This window comes from Aotus nancymaae, unplaced genomic scaffold, assembly GCF_030222135.1.
Source record: "Aotus nancymaae isolate 86718 unplaced genomic scaffold, 86718_ANA_hifiasm-v0.15.2.pri h1tg000089l, whole genome shotgun sequence".
Taxonomy (NCBI): Eukaryota; Metazoa; Chordata; class Mammalia; order Primates; family Aotidae; genus Aotus; species Aotus nancymaae.
Window position 1 is genome coordinate 7,959,493 of NW_026988504.1, and position 17,886 is coordinate 7,977,378.

General features: G+C 55.5%; 1 protein-coding gene across 2 annotated transcripts; it reads right to left on the reverse strand.

Annotated features, from left to right (window-relative positions):
- Positions 1-3,350: 3,350 nt before the first annotated feature.
- On the reverse strand, positions 3,351-17,579 carry SLC16A5 (solute carrier family 16 member 5). 2 transcript variants are annotated; one of them, XM_064369180.1, is made up of 5 exons: positions 16,406-17,579; positions 12,460-12,706; positions 8,470-8,613; positions 6,288-7,097; positions 3,351-5,133 (listed from the first exon to the last, which is right to left on the reverse strand). In XM_064369180.1, exons 2-5 carry the CDS (start codon positions 12,656-12,658, stop codon positions 4,901-4,903), a joined length of 1,386 nt encoding a protein of 461 aa, XP_064225250.1. In that variant the 5' UTR covers positions 12,659-12,706; positions 16,406-17,579; the 3' UTR covers positions 3,351-4,900. The 2 variants fall into 2 exon arrangements, with proteins under 2 accessions (XP_064225250.1, XP_064225249.1); XM_064369179.1 differs by lacking the exon at positions 16,406-17,579 and adding an exon at positions 14,145-15,491.
- Between the last annotated feature and the right edge of the window lie 307 nt (positions 17,580-17,886).

Consider the following 17,886-nt stretch of genomic DNA (forward strand, 5'->3'; position numbering starts at 1 on the left):
CCTTTGCCCCTTTTGCAAAAAGCCTGGCGACCCCGATATGCCCTTCATCTCAGCCCCGAGGTGGGTCCGCCACCTCTGGACAGAAATCAAGGAGACTGGGTTATGTCCTGGGGCTTTTTGTCAGTCGGGTGGACGGCGCGCGCCTGGGGCAGCACCGGGGAGCCGGAGGAGGAGCCTTGGATGTGGCCCTTTCAGGGCTTTCTGGATGCTGAAGCCCTTCGGCCGGTTCCCTCTCGGGGATTTTCAGGAAGCGGATGTGTGCTGGATTACTCGTGGTCACAGGGAACAAAGTACCAGGGAAGGAGGTGGCCTTGCCACATTCCGATCGTGTTTGACAATGTGGTATAGGTGGCTTAGGCTATGCATGTCCTAGGAGTACAAAAGTGGAGTCACTTGCGTTAAAAAACAAACAAAACCCCGACAGAGTCCAAGAAACCCACGACGAGAGTTCTCATGCATAAATATCTGATAATTAAAACTATCACAAAGACTGAAAAACCCACCACGTTGCACAAAGGCCATCACAAACTTGCACAAAACACTTCTGCACGGCCATCTGTCCAGCAACTGCCTGTCCAACCTTGAACTGGTCACTCTTGTTATGAATCCTTCTACCTAGCGATAATTATCTCAAAACAATTAGGTAATCCTGATTTTTCCCTTAAAGCCTTTGTCTTCCTTTACCTCCCTGAATACCCATGTAGTTTACTATGCCATGCATATTACCATTGCAATGCCCTATGCCCAAAGAGATGGCATTTTCTTTGAGACAGCCTCTCTGTTATTTAGGTTGACAAAGGTAAGGACCATACCTGAAGCCCTGGGCCTGGATGAAGGCAGAGTGGCTGTCACAGTCCAGCCAGCTGCAGCCCCATTGGAAGCAGGTCCCACCTCTGAGGCTTCAGGTCCTTGCCATCAGCCCCTGCCCTATGCACACCCTCGGAGGCAGGAGTTTCAACCTTAGTCTGGGTGCTTAGGCCCTAGGACCCTCCCCAAAGCCCCTTGGCTTCTGTTGGGAGCCTCTGTAGCCTGGGAAGTACATCTTACCCCAAGGTGCCCAAGGGGTTTCTCTGCCTCTTGCTGGACAGAGCAGCAAAGGGGAGCCCATAAACGGAGGCAAGGATGGAAATAAGTTCCATTCCTCCCTGCCCAGGAACTGCCCCAGACCTTCTCTAGAGGTTCGCAGGCAATCAGCTAAGTGGGGACTGCAGAATCAGATAGGCCACCCCATCCTCCTCCCTCATTGGTCTTCTCCCTTCTTAAGGCCTCAGGGAGGGGTCCTCCTTGGGGTAGAATTCTCAGCCCTTGGTAGGTCTTACCTCTGCCTAGTCTCTTGCACACAGTAGATACTTGATAAATATTTATTGAAGGAATTCTGCCCAGAGGTGATTGCCACTCTTGTCTAGGAGCAGGTGAGGTCAAAGTTTCCTATGCAGAACATTCAGTGATAGCCTTTTTTTTTTTTTTGGCAGGGGGACAAGGTCTCATCACCCAGGCTGGAGTGCAGTGGTGTGATCACAGCTCACTGTGACCTTGAACTTCTTGGCTCAAGGGATCCTCCCACCTCTGCCTCCTGAGTAGCTTGGACTACAGGCCTGTGCCACCATGTCCAGCTAATTTTAAAACTTTTTGTAGGGCCGGGCGTGGTGGCTCACGCCTGTAATCCCAGCACTTTGGGAGGCCGAGGTGGGTGGATCACGAGGTCAAGAGATCGAGACCATCCTGGTCAACATGGTGAAACCCTGTCTCTATTAAAAATACAAAAAATTAGCTGGGCATGGTGGTGCGTGCCTGTAGTCCCAGCTACTCAGGAGGCTGAGGCAGGAGAATTGCCTGAACCCAGGAGGCAGAGGTTGCGGTGAGCTGAGATCGCGCCATTGCACTCCAGCCTGGGTAACAAGAGCGAAACTCCGTCTCAAAAAAAAAAAAAAAAAAAAAATTTTGTAGAGATGGAGGTTTCCTTATGTTGCCCAGGCTGGCCTCTCAAGTGATCTTCCATCTTGGCCTTCCAAAGTGTTGGGATTATAGGCATGATCCACCACACTCAGCTTCCCCCTCCTTTCCTTAATTTTTTTGTAGAGATGGGGTCTCTATGTTGCCTAGGCTGGTCTTCAAGTCCTGGTCTCAAGCGCTTCCTGCCCTGGCCTCCCAAAACGTTTTTATTGTTGTCTTTGTTTTTTTATTTTTTTTTTGAGACTGAGTCTCATTCTGTCACCCTGGCTGAAGTACAGTGGCATGATCCCAGCTCACTGCAACCTCTGCCTCTTGGGTTCAAGCAATTCTCCTGCCTCAGCCTCCCAAGTAGCTGGGATTATAGGTGCCTGCCATCACACCTGGCTAATTTTTGTATTTTTAGTAGAGTCGTGGTTTTGCCATCTCGAACTCCTGACCTCAAGTGATCCGCCCGCCTTAGTCTCCCAAGGTGCTGAGATTACAGGTGTGAGCCACCATGCCTGGCCTTGTTTTTCTTTATTTTTTTTTGAGACGAAGTCTCACTTCGCTGTGTCGCCAGGTTGGAGTGCAGTGGTGCTATCTCAGTTCACTGCAACCTCCACCTCCCAGGTTCAAGCGATTCTCCTGCCTCAGCCTCCCGAGTAGCTGGGATTACATGTGCACATTACCATCTCCAGCTGATATCTGTTTTAAATGTTTTCAGGAAGTGGGCCCTTTACAGGATGCGCTCAAAACCTAGTGGATACTAGCACCAAAAGCACCTATCTACCAGCCCCAACTTCCTCCTTTTCCATTCCATTGAGATGGAGGAGACAGGATCTGGAGAAGCACACGCAAGCAGTCTCCCTTCTGAGCATGTGCTATTGATGGCAGCCAAGTGTAAGACTGGGTGGGGAGCTGGAAGGCAATGGGGTCTTCAGGACGATCACCGAGTCAGACTTTTCAACTGGGAGAGACGAGCTCATCCAGGCGAACCTCCTACGTTTTCTTTTTAAAAACTAAATTAAACTTTATTATCTTGCCATGACAAAGTAACCTCCTACTTTTTCAAGGCTCAGAGGTGGTCAACAATTTGCCCAAAATCACATGGCAGATAGTGGTAGAGTCAAACACACTCAGGGCTATTCCTGCCCAAGGCCCTTTGCTTTGCCTGCAGTACCGCCTTTGGCCACAAGAGACACTCATGGCTGCTCCTGGAGGAAGCAGGACATCCCCAAGGATACTTATTCACACCAGCTGGACATGGGGGGCGGGAAGACTGGCACCAGCTCATGAAAATAAAATCTGATAAGGTTTTCTTGCCGGAGCCTGGTTGAGCCTGAATCAACAAACAACATCTTGAACCTGAGCACCCCTTGCTGAGGGGGGAGGAAAGGAAGGAGGATGGGGAAATGTACTCCAGCCCTGTTTTCCAGCTTTATTAGTTCACAGAGTTTATGACCTGCTGCAGGGAACATTTTTGTGTATAATTCAAACACATTCTGTTTTCTCATTCTCTCGGTACCCTGCTGGGGCAAGAGCAGGCTGATGACAGCTAGCCCCTGGGTGGTGATCTTGGGGAAAGGCACCAGCATAATGTGTGTGGGGGGAGCTCAGACCTCCATGTCACAGGCACAGGCGTACAGGGAGCAGGGGTGAACTGGCAGCTGGATCAGCCAGCCACTTACCCCAGGGTTGACACCTCTAACACAGCAGGGGAAAAGGGGGGCCTCTGGAGGACAGGAATTGGGGAGTAGAAGAACTTCTCTTGCAGAAGCAGTTCCATTTTCACAGCAGTCTTCGGGCTGCCTGGCAAGCCCTCCTCTCCCCTGGTCAAATGTCTGGCTTCCCCCACCCAGCAATAATCCTCCCCTCCAAAGAGACAGGGTGGGGAGAGGAAGGAGGAAGTCCCTAGATAAAGTAGGTCCTGCTGAGACTGCAGGGGGGGCCCTCAGACTTCACCAATTCTAGGATTCAAGCCAGGGGCCCCCTTCCTGTTCTCTGCACAGGCGCCAGGATGGGCACGCCACTCAAGCCTTTAATCTGTCCCTATCCAGCAGCCAACTCCTCAGCCTGGCCCTCTGCACTGCCTCTCACCATTGGTGTGAGGCCCAGTGACCTTTGTGGGGGCAGCTGCACCACCAGCCTTGGCTGCCCTACAGATGAGGGCTGAGTCACTTGGAAAGAGCAGGGCAGGAGGAGCCTGGAGGAAGTTGAGCTCTTCAGAACTGTCTGGAGGCCGGAGAAAGTCAAAGGGAAATGATGGAGGCATCTAGGCTGGACGTGAAGGTCAAGTGCGTTGAATTGTAGGAGCAGCAACACACAGCCAGCTGTGCTGAGCCGGCCAGAACAGACCTGAGCAGGGCTCAGATGTGGCTTCCTGGGCCCTGAGTACCCTGGTGCCCAAGGAAAAAAGTCAGGAGGGCCTGCTCCTGTATTCTGCTAGTTATTAGAAAAGGGTTCCTCTGGCCGGGCACGGTGGCTCACGCCTGTAATCCCAGCACTTTGGGAGGCCAAGGCAGGCGGATCATGAGGTCAGGAGTTCGAGACCAGCCTGACCAACATGGAAAAAACCCATCTCTAGTAAAAATACAAAATTGGCCGGGCATGGTGGCACATGTCTGTAATTCCAGCTACTCAGGAGGCTGAGGTAGGAGAATTGCTTGAACCCAGGAGGTGGAGGTTGCAGTGAGCTGAGATTGCTCCACTGCACTCCAGCCTGGGTGACAGAACAAGACTCCATCTCAAAAAAAGAAAAAAAGAAAATGGTCCCTCAGGGCATCTTCAGGCTCCAAGGTCCCAGCTCCTGGTAGAGTCCCAGCTTGCAGAGCCTTGACAGCCGGAGCTTCCTGGACTGCTCTTCACCAGAGCCCCTGGTCAGGGAGCTGAAGGTCCCCCTCCTGGGCTGAAACTGTTCACTCAGTAACCTCAGGACTCAGACGCTGGTCACATAGGTGACCCCTGGGTCTTAGACGCTGGTCACATACATGATCTCAGGGCACCGTTGCTTCCCAGAACCATCTTTGCCTTCCAAGAAAAGATCCTGCTCCAAGGCATCCGTCCCGACAGCCTGCTTGTCTTGCCGCTCCTTCTTCTGCAGGGAATAGAAGCTACTGCCCATGAAGAGGGCAGCTGAGATGAGGAAGAAGCTGGACATGTAGAAAACATAGCTGAAGTTGTTGGTGCTGTCCAGGAGGAGCCCTGGCGGATAGAGATCAAGTTAGGCCAGTGCTACCGGGCCTCCCCCCAACCAAACTGTGTGTTCCCTGACAGCGGGGATTTTATTTTTGTCTCTGCTGTACTAGGAATTGTGGCTGACACCCAGTAGACACGCAACAGATACTTGTTGAATGAAAGGAGGGGAAGAAACACTAAACCCTTCTGGCCTGGGCAGGAAGAGTCCTCAGGCTGCAAGATAACTCAGGGACATGACCTGCTGACCCTTAGTGGCAGGGAACTAGTGGAATCTTTGCTCAGCCACCCTCCAGATCTCTCCTATGCCTCCTTCTGGAGAGCTCTCCCAACTTGTTCGTGTGAAGAATTCCCTTGTGGCCAGGCACAGTGGCTCACGCCTATAATCCCAGCACTTTGGGAGGCTGAGGTGGGTGGATCACGAAGTCAGGAGTTCAAGACCAGCCTGGCCAAGATGATGAAACCCTGTCTCTACTAAAACTGTAAAAATTAGCCAGGCGCGACGGTAGGCGCCTGTAATCCCAGCTACTCGGGAGGCTGAGGCAGGAGAATCACTTGAACCTGGGCAACAGCAATTGCAGTAAGCTGAGATCACACCACTGCACTTCAGCCTGGGTGACAGAGTGAGACTCTGTCTCAAAAAAGAAAAAGAAAAAAAATTCCCTTGGATGTACTGGGCACAGTGGCTCACGCCTGTAATCCTAGCACTTTGGGAGGCCAAGGTGGGTGGATCATGAAGTCAGGAGATTGAGACCATCCTGGCTAACATGGTGAAGCCCCGTCTCTACTAAAAATACAAAAAAATTAGTTGGGCGTGGTGGTGCACACCTGTAGTCCCAGCTACTCAGGAGGCTGATGCAGGAGAATCACCTGAACCCGGGAGGCGGAGGTTGCAGTGAGCTGAGATTGTGCCACTGCACTGCAGCCTAGGTGACAGAGTGAGACTCCACGTCTCAAAAAAAAAGGATAAAGGAGGTACAGGGAGGATGATGGAGGACTGAGGTCTGGTACACAAAGCCATGCTTTCAGCTGTTCATACCCTGAGTGCCAGGTGGAAAACTGGCTGTAGCACACACCCTGGAGATGCTGGACTGGGCCCAGAGCTGTCTAGACTCTTCCCCTTTTACCACACTACCTGGCTGCCCTCCTTCCCAGCTCCTCACCGGCCAGTGGCGGGGAGATGAGGAAAGCAAGACCGTCCAGGACGGTGAAGAGTCCCAGGGCGCTGGAGAAGCGATCCATGGGGACGATGTCCATGAGGACCTGGAAGACGAGGGCGCCGATGCCACTCATGGACACGCTGTACACCAGGCAGTAGCCCACAAGCACCCAGAAGTCAGCTGATGCCGCGCACACCAGATTAGTGAGCCCGTTGAGCAGGACCGCCAGGCTGAACAGGTACTTGCGGTGGCTGGCAAAGGCCCGCCGTCCTGCCACCAGCCCGGCTAGGGGCCGCAGGAAGATGTTGCTGAAGCCGATGATGGAGATGAGGAGGGCTGCCTGCTGCTCGTCCACTCTGTGCCGCATGGCATATGGCACCAGGAAGACATGTGGCAGTGGGAAGCCCAGGATTGACCACATCACGCCCAGTGTGTACACGCGGTAGCCTGTGTTGTGCCGCAGGATGTCGAAGGCCAGGTGGCGCTGGATGGTCTGGCCACAGGCAGCCAGGCAGCCAAGCGCAGGTGTCTTGGGAGGTGGCGGGGGACATTCTTTTGTCTCAGGGGCCAGGCTGGTGGCCACAGGCCTCATGACGGCCCCGCAGATGCAGCAGTGGAGAAAGACCCCACCAAAGACAAGGAAGGCACCCCTCCAGCCCAGATCCTCCAAGAGGTAGCGGGAGAGCAGCGGCCAGAGCGTGATGCCCAGGGAGACGCCCATAGAGGCCAGCGCATTGGCCAGCACCTGCCGGCGGACAAAGTAGAGGCCCAGCACCGTGATGCTCGATTGGAAGCTGAAGCACATGCCCAGGCCTGCAGGGCAAGAGGGAAGACCAGCCTGGAGGCATGCTGGGGCCTTCCACCTGCACCCAGGGGTGGTGTCGGCCCATTCCACACACCTGCCCTCCTCTGGGTCTAGTCCATACCCAGGTCTAAGTCCCCGGGGACTGAAGATGGAATTAGCTGGCCTCACCACCTCCCTGTAAGCACCCCTTCCCAGATCTGCCCTCCCAAGGCTGCCAGGGCATTCCTGTTCCCCTTGGTGTAGCACGAGAATTATCTTTTAAAAACCCAAATTGGGCTGGGCGCCGTGGCTCACTCCTGTAATCACAGCACTTTGGGAGGCTGAGGCTGGCGGATCACTTGAGCTCAGGAGTTTGAGACCAGCCTGGCCAACATAGTGAAACCCCTTCTCTACTAAAAATACAAAAATTAGCTGAGCATAATGGTAGGTGCCTGTAGTCCCAGCTACTTCAGAGGCTGAGTCAGGAGAATTGCTTGAACCCGGGAAGTGGAGGTTGCAGTGAACCAAGATATTGCCACTGCAGTCCAGCCTGGGCAACAGAACGAGATTCTGTCTCAAAAACAAACAAACCCCCAAATTGGATTAGGTTCTCTCCTGGCTTAACACCTTCCAAAGACTTCCCATCCCACTTGAAAACAGATCCAAAGTATCCACGACGCTCTGGAAGGCTCTCTGTGGTCTGGCTCCAGCCCACCTCTCAGATGCCATCTCAGGCCACTCCCTGTCACTCACTATGATCAAGCCACAGTAGCTTCTTTCTCTGCCTCTGGACATGAAGCTGCCCCTACCTCAGGACATTTGTAGCTACTGTTCCTTCTGCTTGGAATCTGCTTCCTCCAGACTTTCCATGCTCCTCTCAATTCAGCCACCACCTCTCCAGAGGGGCCTTCCCAGCTCCCCACCCACTCAGTGTCTGCACCTGCACACCTGAGCATGCTGGAGAGAAAGCTCTTAATCATGTGTGAATGGCCTCAGGCTGCCTGTGCCGCCAGTACAGCTCCCTTGGTCACCACCCTAAGGCTGCTCATTCTTTTTTTTTTTTTTTTGACACAGAGTCTCCCTCTGTTGTACAGGCTGGAGTGCAGTGGTGCAATCTTGGCTCACTGCAACCTCAGCTTTCCAGGTTCAAGTGATTCTCCTGCCTCAGCCTCCCAAGTAGCTGGAACTACAGGGAGCCACAACCATGCCTGGCTAACTTTTGTATTTTTAGTAGAGACAGGGTTTCTCCGTGTTGGTCAGGCTAGTCTCAAACTCCTGACCTTGTGATCTGCCCGCTTCAGCCTCCCAAAGTGCTGGGATTACAGGCATGAGCCACCATGCCTGTGTGCCCGGCACTTTCTAGCAGGTGCCTATAAACTCTGGTGATGGAGTGATAGTCACCTGTGATGAATCCTGCTGTGAAGTAGAGCTGGCTGAGGCTGCGGGAGAAGGAGCCAGCCACCATGCCCAGGCTGGCCAGCACGCCTCCCAGCATTGCAGTCACTCGGCAGCCGAAGCGCACCACCAGGATGCTGCACAGGGGCCCTGTGGGATGAGACAGCCAGCAGGTGGCAGCTGAATGAGGAGGGGGCAGGGGAAGAGGAGGAGAGTAGGGCAGGGGGAGGGCAGTTCCAGCAGGAATAGCCAGGTGGTTTCAAGGAACAGGGCTGGATTCTGACGCCCACCTGCCACGGACCGACCATGTGGCCCGAGCAAGGCCTGATCCCTCTCTGTGCCTCAGTTTTCTCCCCCACAGAGTGAGGATTCAGACTGGACAATGTTTGACCCTGATGAGGATTCCCAGAAAGGTGAACCAAGGCCCTGCACGGCACCACCCTGAGGCTGCTAATTCTTTTTTTTTTTTTTTTTTGAGACAGAGTCTCCCTCTGTTGCACAGGCTGGAGTGCAGTGGTGTGATCTTGGCTCACTGCAACCTTGCCTCTGGGTTCAAACAATTCTCCTGCCTCAGCCTCCCGAGTAGCTGGGACTTCAGGCGTGCACCACCATGCCCGGCTGATTTTTTTTGTATTTTTAGTAAAGACAGGGTTTCACCATGTTAGCTAGGATGGTCTCGATCTCCTGACCTTGTGATCTGCCCGCCTCAGCCTCCAAAGTGCTGGGATCACAGGTATGAGCCACTGCGCCCGGCTGAGACTGCTCATTCTATCTGGGTGAAACAGGATTGGTTCATGACTTTACCACCTCCCCCACTTTGCTGGGGGTCTGCTGGTGGGAGGAGTTGGGGCAGTGTTCCAGGACATCTAGATCACAGTGTCCACCTGTTTTACCTGCCCCACCTCCCCCAACCACATCCTCAGGAAGACTAGCCACCACCCTCCCACCACCTTCCCAGCCCTACAGTTTGGGGATCCCTGGGCCCCTTCACGCCTCCTTGGCATCTAGAGTGTGCGGCAGAAAATCAGGCAGGGTACATTCTCCCCTCCCACACCACCTCCAGCACCACCAAAGTCTGCATCTAGAGGTTTGGCTGCATGTGGAGAGGGGTCTGTTCCTTGCCCGGCTCCCAGATGCTTTCTCACCAATCCACACCCCAGAAAAGTAGAAAAGAGCTGGGGACTGCTCCTTGGCACCTCGCAGGGGCCGCATTCACCCAAGCATGTGTGGAACTTCTCTAACTCACTCTCCGAGAGTGCAACTAAAAGGACAGGGGAAGTGTGTGTGCATGAGGTACCTGTGCGTGTTTGGGGTGGAGGGGGATGGGTAGTGTGAGCCAATGCGAGTATAAAAAGTGACAGAGTAGGCTGGGTGTGATGGCTCACACCTGTAATCCCAGCACTTTGGGAGGCCAAGGCAGGTGGATCACCTGAGGTCAGGAGTTCGAGACCAGCCTAAGTAACATGGTGAAATCCTATCTCCACTAAAAATACAAAAATTAGGTCTGGCAAGGTCCCAGCACTTTGGGAGGCTGAGGCGGGCAGATCACTAGGTCAGGAGATTTGAGACCATCCTGGTCAACATGGTGAAACTCTGTCTCTACTAAAAATACAAAAATTAGCTGGGCCTGGTGGTGTGTGCCTGCAGTCCCAGCTACTTGGCAGGCTGAGGCAGGAGGATCGCTTGAACCCGGAAGGGGAGGCTGTAGTGAGCCAAGATCATGCCACTGCACTCCAGCCTGGCGACAGAGCGAGACGCTGTCTCAAAAAAAAAAAAAAAAAAAAATTAGTTGGGTGTGGTGGCACGTGCCTGTAGTCCCAGCTACTTGGGAGGCTGAGGCAGGAGAATCACTTGAACCTGGGAGGTGGAGGTTGCAGTGAGCCGAGATCAGGCCACTACACTCCAGCCTCAGCAACAGAGCAAGACTCTGTCTCCAAAAAAAACAGCTACGGAGTAAGTGAGCAGCCTGTCCTCAGACATAATCAAGCAGAGGCTGGTGGCCCAGCATCTCTGCCCCTGTAGACGGGGAGGCGGCTCTGAAGAGGACCGACCCACAGATCTTCCCCACACCAGAGACTTTGGCCTGACTTTGGAAGGTGACATTGGGAAAAGCCCTGAGTCATCAGGTTAGGGGTGGGGACGGGGCTGCTGGCCAGCTGCATAGCTGAGGGTGTAGTGGCAGGGCGGGCGGAGGCAGGGTGTTTCCTCTGCAGGGCAGTGAACTCACTCGGCAGCCTTGGGCGGTCTTTTACTTTGTGCCTGCTTGCTTTCCTTACCTCTAAAAGGCGTAGGAGCAGGGGCAGTGAAAGTATCCGTGATTCATCATGTTTAAAAATTTCTACAATACTGTGGTCAGGTGCCGTGGCTCATGCCCATAATTCCAGCACTTTGAGAGGCCCAGGCAGGTAGATCACTTGAGCCCAGGAGTTTGAGACCAGCCTGAGCAACATAGTGAGACCCCATCTCTACGGAAAGTAAAAACATTAGTTGATTAGTTGGGTATGGTGGTGCACACCTGTGGTCCCAGCTACTTGGGAGGCTGAGGTGGGAGGATTGCTTGAGCCTGGGAGGTCAAGGCTGCAATGAGCTGTGATCACACCACTGCACTCTAGCACAGGTGACAGAGTGAGACCCTGTCTCAAAAATAAGCAAATAAATAAAGATAAACAAAATAAAATGTCTGCATGCTCTGAATGAGCACGGGCTCCTGCACGTGTATGTGTACATGAGAGCTGTCCAGCCAGGAATCCCATGCTGATGGAGATGCTGAGATGCCTGCTAGGGGGTGATGAGCCCAGAGTCGGCTGGGGAGTAGGTTCCTAGCCCCTGGCCCAGGCCCTGCTCTGCCTGTGTGAGAAGATGCCCTCTGGGATTCCCACTCCCTGCCCCAACCCTGCAGGCCAGAGGCCATAAGGCAGCTTCAGAGCTCACCCACGTGGTGCTCTCTCCCAGCCTGACCTCCCTCCCGGTTTGAGGGCAGGACCTGGAATAACAAGCAGGCTGCTGGTGGCAAGTGGAGGGAGTGGCCGGGAGGTAGCTGGGGAGATGGGCAGCTGCGGCCAGCAGACACACGCCTGCAGAGAACTGTGGGCCATCAGCTCGGGCTCCTGTCCACTGGGTCCCTCCAAGGCCAGGGTCTGTGCAGTCTCCCTGGAGAGCTCCCAGGAGCCAAGGGCAGGTCCCTGGGTCCAGGGCTACTGCAGAGAACCCTCCCTCTGCCCTGCTCCCAACGCTGGGGTCAGGGTGAGGCAGTCAGGCTCCTGAAAAGCCAGTCAGGAACAGGACCCTCTGAGGCCTGTGGTGACAGAGCCAGGAGAAGAGGCAGGCAGGGGCTGCCTTCCTCCATCACCCCCACTCTGCAACCTCCTCCCCACAGGGAGTCCCAGGAGAGATGGGGCTTTTGCCTTGTCCCCCTTGTGTTCCTGGTATCTTTCTTTCATCCCCTTTCCTATCCTGAAGCCACTCCCTGCCCCAGTGAGGGTTTCCAAAATACTAACCATTCACAGCTGCCTACATTTCCTAGCTGCCAGCACCTCCAGGGAAGACAGTGGCCTTCCCTGCTATTCTATGTGGAGGTGGGCGGGATGACGGGCATTACCCTCGGATCGCAGAGGAAGCAACTGAGGTTCAGAGAGACCGCCCAGCTGGAAAGCAGGAGAGTCTTGGTCGGCTGGCCCCAGCGCTCCTCCCAGCCTGGCACTGAGCGCCCCAGCACACCTACGTCTATGTCTGGATGGATCCCAAAGAAAGGACACAAGGCTCTGCCTGTCTTTGCTTCCCAGGCACCTCCCCCAACTCTCCACACTCTCTCCTAAGCTCCAGCCCAGTTCAGCTGGATTCCAGCCAGGGGCCCCACTGAAATCAGGTGAAATCTTAGGAATTCACCCAGGAGGCAAAGCCTGTGGCCTCAGAGAGAGGAAACCAGGAGGCCAGGGAGGCTGTGGCTTCCTCCCCACCCCTAGACCTTTCTCATCAGCCCCTCCCCAGGCCACTCACCTGCCATGTGGACCACAGCCGTGAGGATGGAGGGGAACCAAGAGGTCTCGCTGTTGCTGGCCTGGAACTCCCATTGCAGTTCAGTGAAGAAGATGCCAATACATGTGGGGAAGCCCAGGGTGAGGCCCTGGCTCACCACGGTGGCCAGCAGCACCACCCAGGCCCAGCTGCCATCTGCACGCTCCAGGGCCTGGGGCATCCTCTGCTGCTGATGCTGCCACTGCCTCACTGCCACTGTGACCGCTGCCTGGGGAGGGGACAGAATGGAGCCTTATGCAGGCTGCCCGTCTCTCCTGGCCCACCTGCCACCTTCTCTGGGCAGCTGAGGCCGTCCCTTCCTTATGCCCCAGTACCAGGTGTCACAGAGGGGCACCGCCCCTGGGAGGTGGCCAGAGGCCCACGCGTTGGCCTTGGCATCTCCTTTCACCCACTTCCCAGAGCCAGCCTGGCAGGAGGTGGCAGGAAGGACAGGAGGGACAGGATGGGGCAGGGCAGGTGGCACCAGGCAACGGGGTGCAATTGTTTCTAATTGTCACATCACTTAGAAGTCAGCAGGGGACCTCCTGGCCCACTCAGTCACTGCTTGTAGAATGCAGCAGACCTCTGGGGTCAGTGTGGTCCCAAAGTCCCCAAATGCACACATGGATACATTTCAGACACTCGTGCCCAGGCTTCCTGCCTATGAACACAGACTTTTGCAATGCCTCAGAAGCAGCAAAGTTACTAGTGGTGACATTGTGAAGGCCCGAGTGAGCAGGCTGGTGCTGGGTGCAGCCACAGAGTGTACACAAAAGAGTTTAACAAACACCCAACCAGCAGCTTTGGAGAAGGCTTGGGTCTCATCCACCTCCACACCCTCAAGCCTTTCCCACTGGCCCCTTTGCAATCACCCTGCAACACAGAGCTCAAGGCTAAGTAAGACTCAGGTTCAGCAATCACACTGAACAATGATCAACTGCCTGCAAGGGCTTCTCTGTGTACCCCCGCCCCCCCCCCCACACAAACACACCCAGTCACACATGGACACAACCACAGCATACACTCAGACAAGCACAGAGACATACAGACACATGCACACACACAGAGACACACAGATAGTCACACACACAGATATCCACTGACCCACACAAAGACCACAGAGGCATACAAACTCATATAAAGACACACACTTACATAGACACAAAAAAAGTCCAGAGACACGAAGAGACAGGGACAGACACGTACTACACAGACACGTAGACGCGCAAACACAGAGATATACACCGTCACACACGATGCAAGCAGATGAACTCACACACAGGGGCATACAAGCAGGTACACAAGGCACATTAGACACATACACAGTTACACACAGAGAAACACAGAGACCCACGCACACGTACACACATACAGACATACCCAGAGTCACACACGCTAGGCAGACACACACAAACACACAGTCACACACTATGCAAACATGCACATGTGCAAACACACACACACACACACACACACACACACACACACGTCTCACATCTTTGGCTCAGCAAGGTGCAGCTGGTCCTATCTTCGTTGAATACCAGCCAGGCCACTCTCATCACAGAAGCTGCCATCACCTGGCCTCCAAGGCCCAAGGTCCCCTCCCAAGTTTGGACCCCTTTTTCAACTCCCTAGAGTCCTGCCTCCTGTGCCCTGCCCCCCCATACCTCACTTCCTGGGGGCTCTAGGCTACAGCAGGCGCTACCCGGAGCAGCCTCCACCTCAGTGAAGCCCATGCATCCCAGAGCTGCTGTTCCACAGCCTCCCTCCCTTTCACCCCAGGTCCTGGGAAGATCCGGAGAAACTCGGAAAACTACGAGAAATATGAAACCCTCTCTTCCTGCCAAGCCCAGCACCCCACTACTTCCCCCAGGCCCAGGAGTTTTAAAGCAGCACCTAAGCCGGCTCCACCCTGAACTGCCTCCTTCTTGGTCTCCAATCCTCGGCCCTCCCAGAGGAGCATGGGAGCCCTGCCAAGGTGACTGTCCCATTCATCACAGCCCGGGGTGAGAGGGTGCATGACCTTTGTACAGGGTGCAGCCCTTTGCATGGGACATCTGGCTAGAGATCCTCCCAGCCTGGCCCTCCTCCTGCCTTAGCTTCTGGTTGGGAAATATCGCAGATGGGGCTTCTCCAGCAAACTAGCCCTCACCTCTTCCAGAATTTCTGTTCCCTCAGCAAACGGAAAGGCCACAGGCGCCACCTGATCTTGTGTGTTGCCCCAATGTCAAGTTTCCAGCCCTGCTCCATAGCTTGCCCCTCCTCCCCAGCTCTTCCGCTCTCCCAGTTGACACTTTCACCTCTTCCTCCTGGAAAGGCCACAGCCTTCCTGGCTCCCTCCTGCCTTTCCCTGTTTCCTGACACCCAGCCCTGGCACTCTCAGGCCCTGAGGCCCTGGCAGCATTTTGGAGGCCTGGAGGCTGGACCCCAGCCCCACTCCCTCTCCCCGATGCCTAGCTCTGGTCCGTGTCCTGGTCTTGCTCCACCGCGTCCTGCCCTGGCGGGAAGTCTATGGAGAAGTCTCTTTCTCTGAGAAGAGCTTTTCTCAGCATCCATTTTTTGGGGCACTGCTTTTGGGGACTTTGCTCAGGCTCCTATGACCTTCACTCTGAATTCCACCTTCCCTCTGGAAACTTTCAGTGGGGCTGGTTGTTCCTGAACAAGTCCTCTCTCCAGGTCCCAGGCCAATCTGAGCCCAGGAACCCCCAGGCACCTCTGCACACTAGAAGCCCTGCCACTAGGCCGGGCACGGTGGCTCACGCCTGTAACCCCAGCACTCTGGGAGGCTGAGGCGGGCGGATCATGAGGTCATGAGTTCAAGACAAGCCTGGTCAACACAGTGAAACGCCATCTCTACTAAAAATACAAAAATTAGCCTGGCTTGGTGGCACACATCTGTAGGCCCAGCTACTTGGGAGGCTAAGGCAGGAGAATCGCTTGAACCTGGGAGGCAGGTTTTGGTGAGCTGAGATGGTGCCAATCCAGCCTGGGCAACAGAGAGAGACTCTGTCTCAAAAAAAAAAAGCCCTTATACCAAGATCTGAGGACCCCCCTCCCCCACCTCCCTCTGGCCTTCCTGGTCTCCTCTCCCACTCCCAGCAAGTCCCAGGTCAGATACATGGTGTAGATGCCCAAACGGCTCTCCAGCCTCCCCTCCCAGCAAGCGGTTTCTCCTGCTGACCTTGGCTGCTGTGGCTCCAGAATTCTTAGCCAGAGAGAAGCTGATTGGTCCTTCAAAATTCAGCCCTTAGGCTGGTCTGGTAGTAAGTTATTTCAGTTGACTGTTCACAGACAGGTACAGATCAGACTCCTTGTTCCACTCTTTCCCTGCTTCCCACTACTGCTCCTGAGTAGTCTTAAAAGAAGATCCAGCCCTAGCAGCAGCCCTGGGAGGCTACCCTGACGCCTACCCCAGGCTGGGCTACGCCCCCTTCCTGTTTTCTTTCTCTTTTTTTTTTTGAGATGGCATCTCGCTCTGTCTCCCAGGCTGGAGTGCAGTGGTGCAATCTCAGCTCACTGCAATCTCTGCCTCCCGGGTTCAAGCAATTCTCCTGCCTCAGCCTCCGGAGTAGCTGGGATTACAGGTGCAGGTGCCTGTATAAAGGCAGGTGCCACTATGCCAGGCTAATTTTTGTATTTTTAGTAGAGATGGGGTTTCGCCATGTCCACCAGGCTGGTCTTGAACTCCTGACTCAAGCGATCCGCCTGCCTTGGTCTCTCAAAGTGCTGGGATTACAGGCATGAGCCACTGTGCCTGGCCTGTTTTCTCACTTTAATAGTGGTCTTCACACCACACTAGAGTGGATCATCCCCTTGTTTATTGTCGTCCCCACCCCTCCCACCCCCCTCCACACTATGAGCAGAACCTGTTCATGAACCCCCATCCACCCTCTGGCTGAGCACAAAAGAGGAGATGAATGTGACCCACCTGTGTTCCCCAGGGGGCGGGCACGCCCAGGACCAAGGGCAATGCAGCTTCCAGGCAGGCAGGTCCATTCCAGACTCAAGAGAGGCAATGGGGCTGGGGCTCTGACTTGGCCTCTGCCCCCGTTGGGAAGTGGTCTTTTCTTTGTACTGGGAACCATGAGTCATGGTCACTGCCCGGTGTGTGCTTTGGGCAAGGAGGGACACAGTGCAAGATGCTTCACTCTCACTTCCGGGACTATAGGTGAGGCTGGGTCCCAGGGGCTGCCAAGCTCAGCTCTCAGAGACCCTTAGGCCCAATGAGACCAGCTTCATAGCCAAGTGCCATCAAGCTGGGTGTGTTAGCAGGGTGAAATTTAAATCATATTTCTGATCCTCCCATCTCACAGAAGCCCAGCCTATGTTTTCAGGGCACCTCATCTGATAGGCCCTGGGAATCCTTTCTTTGTTCCTGGAGCTCGAAGGCCTAGTCACAGGGGAGAGCTGATGCCCTCACGAAGGGGTCTGGGGCTAGGGGCCTGGTGTCCAGAGTCGAGGGGACTTCCTCTTCCCTGCTCTCCTCCCATGGTGAAAGAGCCCACGGCTGGAAATGAGGCAGGCTCTGGGGACCCCTCCCTCCCCAGATCCCATATCAGGCAGGTTCCTGACTGGATCCCAGGACCCAGGACGGCAGCAGAAGGGCTCCTGCCCAGCAGAGAGCACCAAGGGCAGGCTTGACCTTGGGACTGAGGAACCCTCAAACCTGTGGCTAGCTGGGGGAGGAGGGAGGCAGCCCCAGAGGTGGGCTGGCTGGGGCAAGTCACTCTCTCCCTTTCCCTTGTCCCCCCACATTCCCTGAGGAACCAGCAAGGGTTTGGGACAGGCAACCGAGACCTCATGCCATAGTCTCGCCCTGCCCATCCCCGCAGTCCTGCCCCGGAATCTGGTTTCCACTCGGGTGTTCCACCCACCCTGGGGCAGAGCTCCTCCGAGTGGGGCTGCTGGGATCCCCAACTGCGCCTGCCTTGAAATGTCGAGCCAGGAGTCCGAGCGCCCTCGGGCGTGGGGGTCATCACCCAGGCCCCGGGGCAGACCAGGACTGGGACAGGAAGACTTTTCTAGATCCTCACCGCCACTGAGCCTGCCCAGGCGGGAAGGGTCCGGGGCCCCGGCAGGGGGTCTGCGACGGCGCTAGAGGGGACCGGACGAGGAGGTGACCCCTCCGAGGCAGTGGGACCCGGGGAGCCCGCTCACCCTCTCGCATGGGCCCGGCGGAGACGCGGCTCCGCTCCCCCAAGCGCCGCGTCCTGCGGCCCGGGCTGGTCGCGACGAGGATGTTGGGACTGGGCCGAGCGCCGCGGCCCGGGAGGGCGGGCCCAGGGCGGCGCGGGCGGGACCCACCTTCCAGCCTCCCCGGGATTCCGTCGGGTGGGGAAGGGGCCAGGCCTCGGGAGCGGCGGCGGGCGTGGCCGGGGACCGTCCAGCACCCGGGCCAGGCTCCTGCCG